At 53.9% G+C, this 12,505-nt stretch overlaps 1 protein-coding gene across 4 annotated transcripts in view; it reads left to right on the top strand.

Annotated features, from left to right (window-relative positions):
* slka (STE20-like kinase a) overlaps positions 1 to 12,505 on the top strand; it is a 230,037-nt gene that overhangs the window by 143,299 nt on the left and 74,233 nt on the right. For all 4 annotated transcript variants that reach the window (XM_085994121.1, XM_085994124.1, XM_085994123.1 and 1 more), the window contains exon 13: positions 4,478 to 4,657. In XM_085994121.1, the coding sequence (XP_085850247.1) occupies positions 4,478 to 4,657 (180 nt within the window). The remainder of the gene's footprint in view (positions 1 to 4,477; positions 4,658 to 12,505) is intronic.

Here is a 12,505-nt window from a genome sequence, read left to right as displayed (position 1 = left end):
AGCCAGCTGTTTTCACGCCAGCTCTCATCGGTGGGGTTCCCCGCAGGCGGGTTTCAGGTGGGGAAAGCCCCAAAGTTGCAACGGCACGGGAAAATTGTCCTTAACAAGGTGATCATTGGTGATTAGTGCTCCGACGAGCAGTCCCGCCAGCGGCGGGCGGGACTGAAGCGGGGCGCGTGGAAACGGCAGTCCGAAAGTCGGACGGGGCGGGGAATCAGGCGGGGGGGGGGGTCCCGACCTGCTTTTTCCACAATTTTCGGACCACGGCCGCATGAAAAGCCGCCCGACAGCTGCCCGAAAATCGGGGCCTTTGTGTCCTCCTCACAGCTTACTTTCCTACTTAGCTTTGTATCGTCAGCAAACCCGGATACATTACACTCAGTCCCTTCATCTAAGTCATTAATATCGATTGTAATATAAATTTTACTTGACACCTCGAACCTTTCACGGCATTAAGAAATTGATTCTTTTTTTATTCTTTATTCCTAAAATGTATTTCCTCACATTTTTCTGTGTTGAATGACATCTGCCTCTTACCTGCCCAACCTCCTAGCTGTTATCTATCGCAATTATCTGTCCTGCTGTGGTCTTCTGCATTCTTCCTTTCAGAAAACTTTGATATCCACCCCTTTATGTCCAAGTCCAAATCACTTCTATATATGGAGGACAGCAGTGGTCCCAACACTGATCTTAGGCACCCCACGAGCCACCACCTGCCAGTCTGAGAAACATCCATTAATGCAAACCCTTCGCTCTCTGCCTGTTGCCCATCTCCCGAGCTATATTTTCCCTTTTATGCTGTGGGCCTTATTTTCCTGATCAATTTCTTACGCAGGAAGTCCTCGCCCTCTTCGCTCCTCTTCCCTCTCTTTTTGTTTCTATTTGTAGATTACGGGATTTCTCCCAACTCTCATTTATGTATCTTATCTTTTGTTTCGTTGTCTGCCTCTTTATCATCCTCTATTTCAGCTTAATGTAACTATTCATCCACCAGTCAGTCTCTCTATCCTCCACTGGAATGTTCCTACTCTGTGCTGTGCCAATCCAGTGCTTAAATATCTCCCACAGTTTCACCAGTTCCCCTCAATTTATCCAGGCTCAGTCTTTTGTCCCTTCCTAGTATGTTCTCCAATCAAGCAACCTTACTTCGGACTACTTTTTCCTTTTCTATTGTACAGGTTGAACCCCGGTAATCCGGCACACGACGTTCCGGCACCTTCAGTGGTCCGGCACGAATTGAAACCGGTGGTCTTTAGTTTGCGGAGCAGCTGCTCGGCGGCGCCACCGTTTCCCGCGATATAAACAAACATAATATTGTACCTAATATTGTTATTTTAGGTGTTATTTACCTAACCTTCAGTGGTTCGGTATTTTCAATGGTCCGGCACGGCCTTGTCCCGAGGGTGCCGGATTACCGGGGTCCAACCTGTATTGTTAAAGTTCATTATTTTTGAACATTTGTAATTTTTCTCTTCCCTTCATTGGCTGACTCTGTTAAACACTCAGAATCCAGCATTGCGGCTTTCTTTATAGACTTAGAAACAGTCTTAAATGCAGTCTATAAATCCCTGACTATTTAAAGTCCTGCAGCTATGTTCCCCAATCTATCTCTGGATAGTTAAAGCTCCCCATTCTGACACTGCTGTTTCTGCACACAACCCTGAATAGTCTGGAGATTTTCAACAATTGCATCATCTGCAACAGACCCCAATATTGTAGCATGCATGACCCCTTTTCTTTGTTAGCTGAACTTACATAGACTGCAGCTCTTTGGTAGTACAGGAAACTTTGTTATATCCGGCACCGACGGGACCGAGCTGGTGCCGATCTATCAAAACTGCCGGACATACAAAGTTAATGTTGAAGCATACGGAGGTTTTCATCTCCGTATCTGACAACAAACACTGTTGCTTAGCAACAGCTTGTAAACAGTCGGCCCGTACCTTGGAAGCGTCTCTAGCTTAGCAACAGCTTCAGAGAGACTTTCCAGAGCCCGACTGTTGAAAACAAAGCTAGGAGAAGAAAAAAAACCCAACAAAATGGCTCCTGATTTCTGCCAGTAGATCGAGGTTTCCGGACATAAAACCTCCGAATAAACCAAAGTTTCCTGTACTGGCAATATCTTCCCTTTCTAATGCTGGAATCACCTCAATCACTGATTCTCCGCCCCTCCCTCTGGGAACCCCCTCAATCAATGATTCCCCACCCCTCCCTCTGGGAACCCCCTCAATCACTGATTCCCCACCCCTCCCTCTGGGAATCCCCTCAATCACTGATTCCCCACCCTCCCCCTGGGAACCCCCTCAATCACTGATTCCCTGCCCCTCCCCCTGGGAACCCCCTCAATCACTGATTCTCCGCCCCTCCCCCTGGGAACCCCCTCAATCAATGATTCTCCACCCTCCCCCTGGGAACCCCCTCAATCACTGATTCTCCGCCCTCCCTCTGGGAACCCCCTCAATCACTGATTCTCCGCCCTCCCTCTGGGAACCCCCTCAATCAATGATTCTCCGCCCTCCCTCTGGGAACCCCCTCAATCACTGATTCCCCACCCTCCCTCTGGGAACCCACTCAATCACTGATTCTCCGCCCCTCCCCTGGGAACCCCCTCAATCACTGATTCCCCACCCTCCCTCTGGGAACCCCCTCAATCACTGATTCCCCACCCTCCCCCTGGGAACCCCCTCAATCACTGATTCCCCACCCTCCCTCTGGGAACCCCCTCAATCACTGATTCTCCGCCCCTCCCTCTGGGAACCCCCTCAATCACTGATTCTCCGCCCCTCCCTCTGGGAACCCCCTCAATCACTGATTCCCCACCCTCCCCTGGGAACCCCCTCAATCACTGATTCTCCGCCCTCCCTCTGGGAACCCCCTCAATCACTGATTCTCCGCCCCTCCCTCTGGGAACCCCCTCAATCACTGATTCTCCGCCCTCCCTCTGGGAACCCCCTCAATCACTGATTCTCCGCCCCTCCCTCTGGGAACCCCCTCAATCACTGATTCTCCGCCCTCCCTCTGGGAACCCCCTCAATCACTGATTCTCCACCCCTCCCCCTGGGAACCCCCTCAATCACTGATTCTCCGCCCCTCCCTCTGGGAACCCCCTCAATCACTGATTCTCCGCCCCTCCCTCTGGGAACCCCCTCAATCACTGATTCTCCGCCCTCCCTCTGGGAACCCCCTCAATCACTGATTCTCCGTCCCTCCCTCTGGGAACCCCCTCAATCAATGATTCTCCGCCCCTCCCTCTGGAAACCCCCTCAATCAATGATTCCCCACCCTCCCCTTGGGAACCCCCTCAATCACTGATTCCCCACCCTCCCTCTGGGAACCCCCTCAATCACTGATTCTCCGCCCCTCCCTCTGGGAACCCCCTCAATCACTGATTCTCCGCCCTACCTCTGGGCAGCACGGTGGCATAGTGGTTAGCACTGTTGCCTCACAGCGCCAGGGACCCGGGTTCAAATCCGGCCTCGGGTGACTGTCTGTGTGGAGTTTGCACATTCTCCCCGTGTTTGCGTGGGTTTCCTCCGGGTGCTCCGGTTTCCTCCCACAGTCCAAAGATGTGCGGGTTAGGTTGATTGGCCATGATAAAAAATTGGCCCTTAGTGTTAGGGGGGATTAAATATGCGGGGTTACGGGGATAGGGCTTGGGTGGGATGGCTGTCGGTGTAGGGACCGGGTGCTAGGGTTTGGATGATCAGCCATGATCTCGTTGAATGGCGGAGCAGGCTCGAAGGGCCGAATGGTCTACTCCTGCTCCTATCTTCTATGTTTCTATGTAACCCCCTCAATCACTGATTCTCCGCCCCTCCCTCTGGGAACCCCCTCAATCAATGATTCTCTGCCCCTCCCCCTGGGAACCCCCTCAATCAATGATTCCCCACCCTCCCCCTGGGAACCCCCTTAATCACTAATTCCCCACCCTCCCCCTGGGAACCCCCTCAATCAATGATTCCCCACCCTCCCCCTGGGAACCCCCTCAATCAATGATTCCCCACCCTCCCCTTGGGAACCCCCTTAATCACTGATTCCCCACCCTCCCCCTGGGAACCCCCTTAATCACTGATTCCCCACCCTCCCTCTGGGAACCCCCTCAATCAATGATTCTCCACCCTCCCCCTGGGAACCCCCTCAATCACTGGTTCTCCGGCCCTGCCATTTTGTTTTTCCTGACACATCTGTTAAAAAAAAGTTCTAACCCAGAATGTTTAGTTCTGATTGTGAGCTGGGTGAAGCGGAGTTTCAGTTAAAGCCGGGTACGGTGCTGTAGTGGTTCTGTTACTGGGCTAATAATCCAGAGAATGTGAGTTCAAATGCAGTTTGAGAATTTGAATTCGGTTTTTAAAAAATCTGGAATAAACAGATGGTATCAGAAAAGGTGACCATTTTGAGGTGGAATTGTTTGTTATTAAATACCATTCGAAACAGTTCTGGGATTATCCTGTTTCACAATCTAAATTTGGCACAACAGAGTAAGAAGCGTCAGTACGACCAGGAGATTGAGAACTTGGAGCGGCAGCAAAAACAGACGATCGAGCACCTTGAACAGGACCACACCACCCGCCTGCGAGATGAGGCGAAGAGAATCAAAGCCGACCAGGAGAAGGAGCTGTCAAAGTTCCAAAGCATGTTAAAAAATCGCAAAAAGGAGGTAAGAGTCGACCCTGGAGGAGAGTATGCTATCTGGGCCGGGAGCAGCGCACACTGGTGCAACTGTCCGAGGGGAGAGTGGTGCCGGTCAGCATGCAGCCCAGGAGCGGGAGCAGTGCGGCTGGTACACAGTGTTGGGGGGGGGGGGGGCGCGGAGGGGTGCGGCTGGTACACAGTGTGGGGGGGTGCGGAGGGGTGTGGTTGGTACACAGTGTGGGGAGGGTAAGGCTGGTACACAGTGTGGGAGGGGGTGCGGAGGGGTGCGGCTGGTCCACAGTGTGGGGAGGGTACAGCTGGTACACAGTGTGGGAGGGGGTGCGGAGGGGTGTGGCTGGTACACAGTGTGGGGGGGGTGCGGAGGGGTGTGGTTGGTACACAGTGTGGGGGGGGTGCGGAGGGGTGTGGCTGGTACACAGTGTGGGGGGGGTGCGGAGGGGTGCGGCTGGTCCACAGGGTGGGGGGGGGAATGTTGGGGAGGTGGTAACTGTGTGTGCACAGTGCTCACATCGTACCCCTCACAGTGGTGGCAGCTCTGTCAAGTCCGGACCAATCAGAGGGCCTGTATTTTGTAATTCCTGTTTTGACAAACTGAGTCATCTTAATTAATATTACCAAAGAGAGCAAAGGACAGCACCTCTGCTCCAGGCACCAATTGGAGTGCTCCCATTATTTATTTGCAGATGGTTCTCAGAAACAAGTCCCGAATTTCGGTGCCATGTTGCTCCAGACAGTGAGGATAACACAGGGTACAAGAGGGATGGGATCCTCCAAACATTCACATTGAACTGGAGATTAGGGTTAGAACTGGAAAATAGTCCAGCTCTCTTGAGAGTGCGAGGGCCAGGAGTTTTACTGGGTGAGCTTTACTAAAGCACGTTGCAGTGTTGCCATTTTGAAATGCTCTATATGGTGGAGTAATTCAGACGCGTGGTGTGGCGGTATCTTGGTGCTAGTGGTCTATCTGTCACAGTCTAACTCTTTACTATTGACTAACCCTGCTGACTAATGGGTAATTTCCTGCCTACATATACTCACCTAGTCAGTTACCTGCTCTTCATTTCAACTGCTTAAAGTCACAATTTACAAATATATAATTCTAATGTAAGTCGGATTTTCCATTTGCTCAGTAACAAACTGCGAGCTTTATGTGGGGCTGGGAGCAGGAGAGTTTCAGGTACCAGGGTAGGAGATACATTCAATTAAAAATAGATTTGGCAGTAAATTTGGTGTAAGGCAAAGATGCAAAGATCTCGATTTTTGTGTTGGGAGTGGTTCCACTGGGGCTCAGCAGCCCTAGGCCACAGTGAGTTCCAATCAGCCTGGGATCTGCTCCTTTTTGTTTCGCAGTGTCCTGGAGAATGTGCAGATGGATGAATGTCAAATGACGACAAGTTGGGCCTGGCTAGATCTCCCTGTGGTTGAATAGCCTGCTGATATTCAGTAAGATCACACATGAAGGGTGGCCGCTGGGTCGAGAATCTGGTGAGTTTTGGATGCCCGTAGAACCGTACCCCAGCAAGAGTCCGCACCCTCAGGAGAGCAGGAGGAACATTGTGGATCAAGCAGGGGAGAGAGCAGGAGGAACCTTGAGGACCAAGCAGGGGAGAGAGCAGGAGGGACATTGTGGACCAACAGGGGAGAGCAGGAGGAACATTGTGGACCAACAGGAGAGAGCAGGAGGAACATTGTGGACCAACAGGGGAGAGAGCAGGAGGAACATTGTGGATCAACAGGAGAGAGAGCAGGAGGAACATTGTGGACCAACAGGGGAGAGCAGGAGGAACATTGTGGACCAACAGGGGAGAGAGCAGGAGGAACATTGTGGATCAACAGGAGAGAGAGCAGGAGGAACATTGTGGACCAACAGGGGAGAGCAGGAGGAACATTGTGGACCAACAGGGGAGAGAGCAGGAGGAACATTGTGGACCAACAGGGGAGAGAGCGGGAGGGACATTGTGGACCAACAGGAGAGAGAGCGGAGGAACATTGTGGACCAACAGGGGAGAGAGCAGGAGGAACATTGTGGACCAACAGGAGAGAGCGGGAGGAACATTGTGGACCAACAGGGGAGAGAGCGGGAGGGACATTGTGGACCAACAGGAGAGAGAGCGGGAGGAACATTGTGGACCAACAGGGGAGAGAGCGGGAGGAACATTGTGGACCAACAGGGGAGAGAGCAGGAGGAACATTGTGGACCAACAGGAGAGAGAGCAGGAGGAACATTGTGGACCAACAGGAGAGAGAGCGGGAGGGACATTGTGGACCAACAGGAGAGAGAGCAGGAGGAACATTGTGTATCAACAGGAGAGAGAGCGGGAGGAACATTGTGGATCAACAGGAGAGAGAGCGGGAGGGACATTGTGGACCAACAGGAGAGAGAGCAGGAGGAACATTGTGGACCAACAGGAGAGAGCAGGAGGAACATTGTGGACCAACAGGGGAGAGCAGGAGGAACATTGTGGATCAACAGGAGAGAGAGCAGGAGGAACATTGTGGACCAACAGGAGAGAGAGCAGGAGGAACATTGTGGACCAACAGGAGAGAGCAGGAGGAACATTGTGGACCAACAGGGGAGAGCAGGAGGAACATTGTGGATCAACAGGAGAGAGAGCAGGAGGAACATTGTGGACCAACAGGAGAGAGAAGGAGGAACATTGTGGACCAACAGAGGAGAGCAGGAGGAACATTGTGGACCAACAGGAGAGAGAGCGGGAGGAACATTGTGGACCAACAGGAGAGAGAGCAGGAGGGACATTGTGGACCAACAGGAGAGAGAGCAGGAGGAACATTGTGGATCAACAGGAGAGAGAGCAGGAGGATCATTTTGGATCAACATGAGAGAGAGCAGGAGGAACATTGTGGACCAACAGGAGAGAGAGCGGGAGGAACATTGTGGACCAACAGGAGAGAGAGCAGGAGGAACATTGTGGACCAACAGGAGAGAGAGCGGGAGGAACATTGTGGACGAACAGGGGAGAGAGCAGGAGGAACATTGTGGACTAACAGGGGAGAGAGCGGGAGGGACATTGTGGACCAACAGGAGAGAGCAGGAGGAACATTGTGGACCAACAGGGGAGAGAGCAGGAGGGACATTGTGGACCAACAGGAGAGAGCAGGAGGAACATTGTGGACCAACAGGAGAGAGAGCAGGAGGAACATTGTGGACCAACAGGAGAGAGAGCAGGAGGAACATTGTGGACCAACAGGAGAGAGAGCGGGAGGAACATTGTGGACCAACAGGAGAGAGCAGGAGGAACATTGTGGAGCAACAGGAGAGAGAGCAGGAGGGACATTGTGGACCAACAGGAGAGAGAGCAGGAGGGACATTGTGGACCAACAGGAGAGAGAGCGGGAGGAACATTGTGGACCAACAGGAGAGAGCGGGAGGGACATTGTGGACCAACAGGAGAGAGCGGGAGGAACATTGTGGACCAACAGGAGAGAGCGGGAGGAACATTGTGGATCAACAGGAGAGAGAGCAGGAGGGACATTGTGGACCAACAGGGGAGAGCGGGAGGGACATTGTGGACCAACAGGGGAGAGCAGGAGGGACATTGTGGACCAACAGGGGAGAGCGGGAGGAACATTGTGGACCAACAGGAGAGAGAGCAGGAGGAACATTGTGGACCAACAGGAGAGAGCGGGAAGGACATTGTGGACCAACAGGAGAGAGAGCAGGAGGAACATTGTGGACCAACAGGAGAGAGAGCGGGAGGAACATTGTGGACCAACAGGGGAGAGAGCGGGAGGAACATTGTGGACCAACAGGGGAGAGAGCGGGAGGGACATTGTGGACCAACAGGAGAGAGAGCAGGAGGAACATTGTGGACCAACAGGGGAGAGAGCGGGAGGGACATTGTGGACCAACAGGAGAGAGCGGGAGGAACATTGTGGACCAACAGGGGAGAGAGCAGGAGGGACATTGTGGACCAACAGGAGAGAGAGCAGGAGGAACATTGTGGACCAACAGGAGAGAGCGGGAGGAACATTGTGGACCAACAGGGGAGAGAGCAGGAGGGACATTGTGGACCAACAGGAGAGAGCGGGAGAGACATTGTGGATCAACAGGAGAGAGAGCAGGAGGGACATTGTGGACCAACAGGAGAGAGCAGGAGAGACATTGTGGATCAACAGGGGAGAGAGCGGGAGGAACATTGTGGACCAACAGGAGAGAGCGGGAGAGACATTGTGGACCAACAGGAGAGAGCGGGAGGAACATTGTGGACCAACAGGAGAGAGCGGGAGGAACATTGTGGACCAACAGGAGAGAGCGGGAGGAACATTGTGGATCAACAGGAGAGAGCGGGAGGAACATTGTGGACCAACAGGAGAGAGCGGGAGGAACATTGTGGACCAACAGGAGAGAGCGGGAGGAACATTGTGGACCAACAGGAGAGAGCGGGAGGAACATTGTGGATCAACAGGAGAGAGAGCAGGAGGGACATTGTGGACCAACAGGGGAGAGCGGGAGGAACATTGTGGACCAACAGGAGAGAGCGGGAGGAACATTGTGGACCAACAGGAGAGAGCGGGAGGAACATTGTGGATCAACAGGAGAGAGAGCAGGAGGGACATTGTGGACCAACAGGGGAGAGCGGGAGGGACATTGTGGACCAACAGGGGAGAGCAGGAGGGACATTGTGGACCAACAGGAGAGAGAGCGGGAGGGACATTGTGGACCAACAGGGGAGAGAGCAGGAGGGACATTGTGGACCAACAGGGGAGAGAGCGGGAGGGACATTGTGGACCAACAGGGGAGAGAGCAGGAGGGACATTGTGGACCAACAGGAGAGAGAGCGGGAGGAACATTGTGGACCAACAGGAGAGAGCGGGAGGAACATTGTGGAACAACAGGAGAGAGAGCGGGAGGAACATTGTGGACCAACAGGAGAGAGAGCAGGAGGAACATTGTGGACCAACAGGAGAGAGTGGGAGGAACATTGTGGACCAACAGGAGAGAGAGCGGGAGGGACATTGTGGACCAACAGGAGAGAGCGGGAGGAACATTGTGGAGCAACAGGAGAGAGAGCGGGAGGGACATTGTGGACCAACAGGGGAGAGAGCAGGAGGAACATTGTGGACCAACAGGAGAGAGAGCGGGAGGAACATTGTGGAGCAACAGGAGAGAGAGCGGGAGGGACATTGTGGACCAACAGGAGAGAGAGCGGGAGGAACATTGTGGAGCAACAGGAGAGAGAGCGGGAGGAACATTGTGGACCAACAGGAGAGAGCGGGAGGAACATTGTGGACCAACAGGGGAGAGAGCGGGAGGAACATTGTGGAGCAACAGGGGAGAGAGCGGGAGGAACATTGTGGACCAACAGGGGAGAGAGCAGGAGGAACATTGTGGACCAACAGGAGAGAGAGCGGGAGGAACATTGTGGACCAACAGGAGAGAGCGGGAGGAACATTGTGGACCAACAGGGGAGAGAGCGGGAGGAACATTGTGGACCAACAGGGGAGAGCAGGAGGAACATTGTGGACCAACAGGGGAGAGCAGGAGGAACATTGTGGACCAACAGGAGAGAGAGCGGGAGGAACATTGTGGAGCAACAGGAGAGAGAGCAGGAGGAACATTGTGGACCAACAGGAGAGAGCGGGAGGAACATTGTGGACCAACAGGAGAGAGCGGGAGGGACATTGTGGATCAACAGGAGAGAGAGCGGGAGGAACATTGTGGGGCAACAGGAGAGAGAGCGGGAGGAACATTGTGGACCAACAGGGGAGAGAGCGGGAGGAACATTGTGGACCAACAGGAGAGAGCGGGAGGGACATTGTGGATCAACAGGAGAGAGAGCAGGAGGGACATTGTGGACCAACAGGAGAGAGCGGGAGGGACATTGTGGATCAACAGGAGAGAGAGCAGGAGGGACATTGTGGACCAACAGGGGAGAGAGCAGGAGGAACATTGTGGACCAACAGGGGAGAGAGCGGGAGGGACATTGTGGACCAACAGGAGAGAGAGCAGGAGGAACATTGTGGACCAACAGGGGAGAGAGCAGGAGGGACATTGTGGACCAACAGGAGAGAGAGCGGGAGGAACATTGTGGACTAACAGGGGAGAGAGCGGGAGGAACATTGTGGACCAACAGGGGAGAGAGCAGGAGGGACATTGTGGACCAAACGGGGAGAGAGCGGGAGGGACATTGTGGACCAACAGGAGAGAGAGCAGGAGGGACATTGTGGACCAACAGGAGAGAGAGCGGGAGGAACATTGTGGACTAACAGGAGAGAGAGCAGGAGGAACATTGTGGACCAACAGGAGAGAGAGCGGGAGGAACCTTGTGGACTAACAGGAGAGAGCGGGAGGGACATTGTGGACGAACAGGAGAGAGCGGGAGGGACATTGTGGACCAACAGGGGAGAGAGCGGGAGGAACCTTGTGGACTAACAGGAGAGAGAGCAGGAGGGACATTGTGGACCAACAGGGGAGGGAGCGGGAGGAACATTATGGACCAACAGGAGAGAGAGCAGGAGGGACATTGTGGACCAACAGGGGAGAGAGCAGGAGGAACATTGTGCACCAACAGGAGAGAGCAGGAGGAACATTGTGGACCGACAGGAGAGAGAGCAGGAGGAACATTGTGGACCAACAGGAGAGAGCAGGAGGAACATTGTGGACCAACAGGAGAGAGAGCAGGAGGGACATTGTGGACCAACAGGAGAGAGCAGGAGGAACATTGTGGACCAACAGGAGAGAGAGCAGGAGGAACATTGTGGACCAACAGGGGAGAGAGCAGGAGGGACATTGTGGACCAACAGGAGAGAGAGCGGGAGGAACATTGTGGACCAACAGGAGAGAGCGGGAGGGACATTGTGGACCAACAGGAGAGAGCGGGAGGAACATTGTGGACCAACAGGAGAGAGCAGGAGGAACATTGTGGACCAACAGGAGAGAGAGCGGGAGGAACATTGTGGACCAAAGGGAGAGAGAGCAGGAGGAACATTGTGGACCAACAGGGGAGAGAGCGGGAGGGACATTGTGGACCAACAGGGGAGAGATTGGGAGGAACATTGTGGACCAACAGGGGAGAGAGCAGGAGGAACATTGTGGACCAACAGGAGAGACAGCAGGAGGGACATTGTGGACCAACAGGAGAGAGAGCAGGAGGAACATTGTGGACCAGCAGGGGAGAGAGCGGGAGGAACATTGTGGACCAACAGGGGAGAGAGCGGGAGGGACATTGTGGACCAACAGGGGAGAGATTGGGAGGAACATTGTGGATCAACAGGAGAGAGAGCAGGAGGAACATTGTGGACCAACAGGGGAGAGAGCGGGAGGGACATTGTGGACCAACAGGGGAGAGATTGGGAGGGACATTGTGGACGAACAGGGGAGAGAGCAGGAGGAACATTGTGGACCAACAGGAGAGAGAGCGGGAGGAACATTGTGGACCAACAGGGGAGAGAGCGGGAGGGACATTGTGGACTAACAGGGGAGAGAGCAGGAGGAACATTGTGGACCAACAGGAGAGAGAGCGGGAGGAACATTGTGGACCAACAGGGGAGAGAGCGGGAGGGACATTGTGGACCAACAGGGGAGAGATTGGGAGGAACATTGTGGATCAACAGGAGAGAGAGCAGGAGGAACATTGTGGACCAACAGGAGAGAGAGCGGGAGGAACATTGTGGACCAACAGGGGAGAGCGGGTGGAACATTGTGGACCAACAGGAGAGAGCGGGATGAACATTGTGGACTAACAGGGGAGAGAGCGGGAGGAACATTGTGGACCAACAGGAGAGAGAGCGGGAGGAACATTGTGGACTAACAGGGGAGTGAGCGGGAGGGACATTGTGGACTAACAGGGGAGTGAGCGGGAGGGACATTGTGGACTAACAGGGGAGAGAG

This window comes from Somniosus microcephalus, chromosome 8 (assembly GCF_052327205.1).
Source record: "Somniosus microcephalus isolate GS21.2 chromosome 8, FLI_Smic_1.0, whole genome shotgun sequence".
NCBI classification, from domain to species: domain Eukaryota; kingdom Metazoa; phylum Chordata; class Chondrichthyes; order Squaliformes; family Somniosidae; genus Somniosus; species Somniosus microcephalus.
This window is presented reverse-complemented; position numbering and strand designations above follow the sequence as displayed.